Here is a 1,927-nt window from a genome sequence, read left to right on the forward strand (position 1 = left end):
ATATATATATATATATATATATATATATATATATATATATATGTATATATATATATACAAATTAAATTTGAAGATTTTTTAAATTTCCTCTATGAGCAAGTCAAAAGTCATAAATTTACAAAAGATAAAGCTTGTGATAATTTCGGTAACAATGATAATAACACTTCAGCTATAATCCTCATTTTATAACTCTTTGGAGTAGTAATATTCAAAACAAACACTTAATTACACATTACTTACTAACTTAATAACTTACTATTGTAAGATATTTGTTTTTTTTCTTTTCCATTATTAAAATTCCACAATCTCTTCCAGGAAATATCAGTAATTATGATTATATATATGAAAAGTATCCGATGATACATAATTAACCTTATCTGTATGATTGATTTATCAACATTAATTAACTTATATTAGCATACATATAATATTAATTACTAATTGATTCATGTTTTGTTAATTAGATTGTTGATAAATTTAAAATATTATCCATTTACAAGTTGATGATAATTGATAAATTCAAAAAGATCAATCGATTATGACGTCATCTTTTTGCAAGTTGATAAGTTTAAAACAATCAATCAATTAAGACATCATTCTCTTATAAGCTGATGTGATAAATGAATTGATAATAATATCTATTTTTAGTGTTATTGATTGAATTAAATTATATTTTAAATAAAAACTTACTTATCATTTCCCGATTTATACAATAAATCAGCTGAACGATATGCAAAAATACCAACAATTGTTGCATCAACAACGCTAAGAGCTAAAGCGCAATGATACGGCGGCCAACAGCAACAGCACAACATTTGATGACAACTGTCGTTGAGATGTATCTTCTCCTTCATGCTCAATCCTTTGAGTATATCGATCCAGTTGTAGTATATTACACAATTTAGCCATCTTTGGAAAAAGGCCTTAAGCCACGCCTTAAGGCTAAATACATACAATTAAATTTCACTACCTATCATATTCTATCCATTTCTATCTTTTAATTAAATTCATAAACATACCTATCAACAATAACAAAGATGACTGTTGACATTAACTTAGGGTCTAAGGTCATTTAACCTAACAATGCATTGTTATGGTACAATTGATGAATTTATCACAATGAAAAATTGATGTCTTTTTACAGTATTTTGTTAATTAATTAATATTTTTTTGCAGTATTTTGTTAATTAAATTCATTAATTGGTAAAAATAGTACCTTCAAAAGAAATGAGAAAAAATAAGGTGTTTGTAAATTTTCGGTCTCCTCCCTCCCCCCGAAAAAAAAAGGAGGAAAAAAATTGAAAACAAAATTTTAGTAATTTTTAATTTAGTAACATTTAGTAATTTTCTAACACTATAAGAATAAAATTTTGAAATAAACAAACGGATTAAAATTGTTCTATTCGCTTTAATCAATAGTACTTCTATTATAGAATAAATACATCATCATCATCATCATCATCTCCTTCCACTTCTCATAAATAAATCGATGGTAATTTGAATTTCATTTTGTTGGTTAAAATTTTGAAAGTGCAATCGATTTAAAATTCCATTATCAATTTCATTTGTCCTTTTTATTCATCAGCTGTAAAGGATGATTTTATTATTTCTTTCTTTTCCTTTTTTTTTTATTTGAATGCAAAATTAAAATTTATCTTTTTTACAATTTTAAGAGATTTTTTTTCCCTTTTTTTTTGGCATAAATATTAAATTTTATCTAAATTATTTCAGATATAATTATTAATGGAACAAACTTTTGCGAAGAAATGATTGCCCATTATTTCATTAATAGAAATGCTACTGAAATGAATTCATTGCGAACTATTTTAGTTTAATAATTTCGTTTTAATAATAAAAGAAAGAGAGAAAGAGAGAGAGCAAGAGAGAGAGAGAGAGAGAGAGAAATAAAAAGTAACTTTTGTTCGTT

General features: G+C 24.6%; 1 protein-coding gene across 1 annotated transcript in view; it reads right to left on the reverse strand.

Moving 5' to 3' along the window:
• Nucleotides 1-947, reverse strand: part of LOAG_18172 (hypothetical protein) — a gene marked incomplete at its 3' end in the record, with an annotated part of 2,756 nt that extends 1,809 nt beyond the window's left edge. Inside the window, exon 1 of the mRNA XM_020450838.1 lies at nt 691-947. Coding sequence (XP_020305436.1) covers nt 691-854 — 164 coding nt within the window. The 5' untranslated portion in view covers nt 855-947. The remainder of the gene's footprint in view (nt 1-690) is intronic.
• Between the last annotated feature and the right edge of the window lie 980 nt (nt 948-1,927).

This window comes from Loa loa, assembly GCF_000183805.2.
Source record: "Loa loa unplaced genomic scaffold supercont3.215, whole genome shotgun sequence".
NCBI lineage: Eukaryota > Metazoa > Nematoda > Chromadorea > Rhabditida > Onchocercidae > Loa > Loa loa.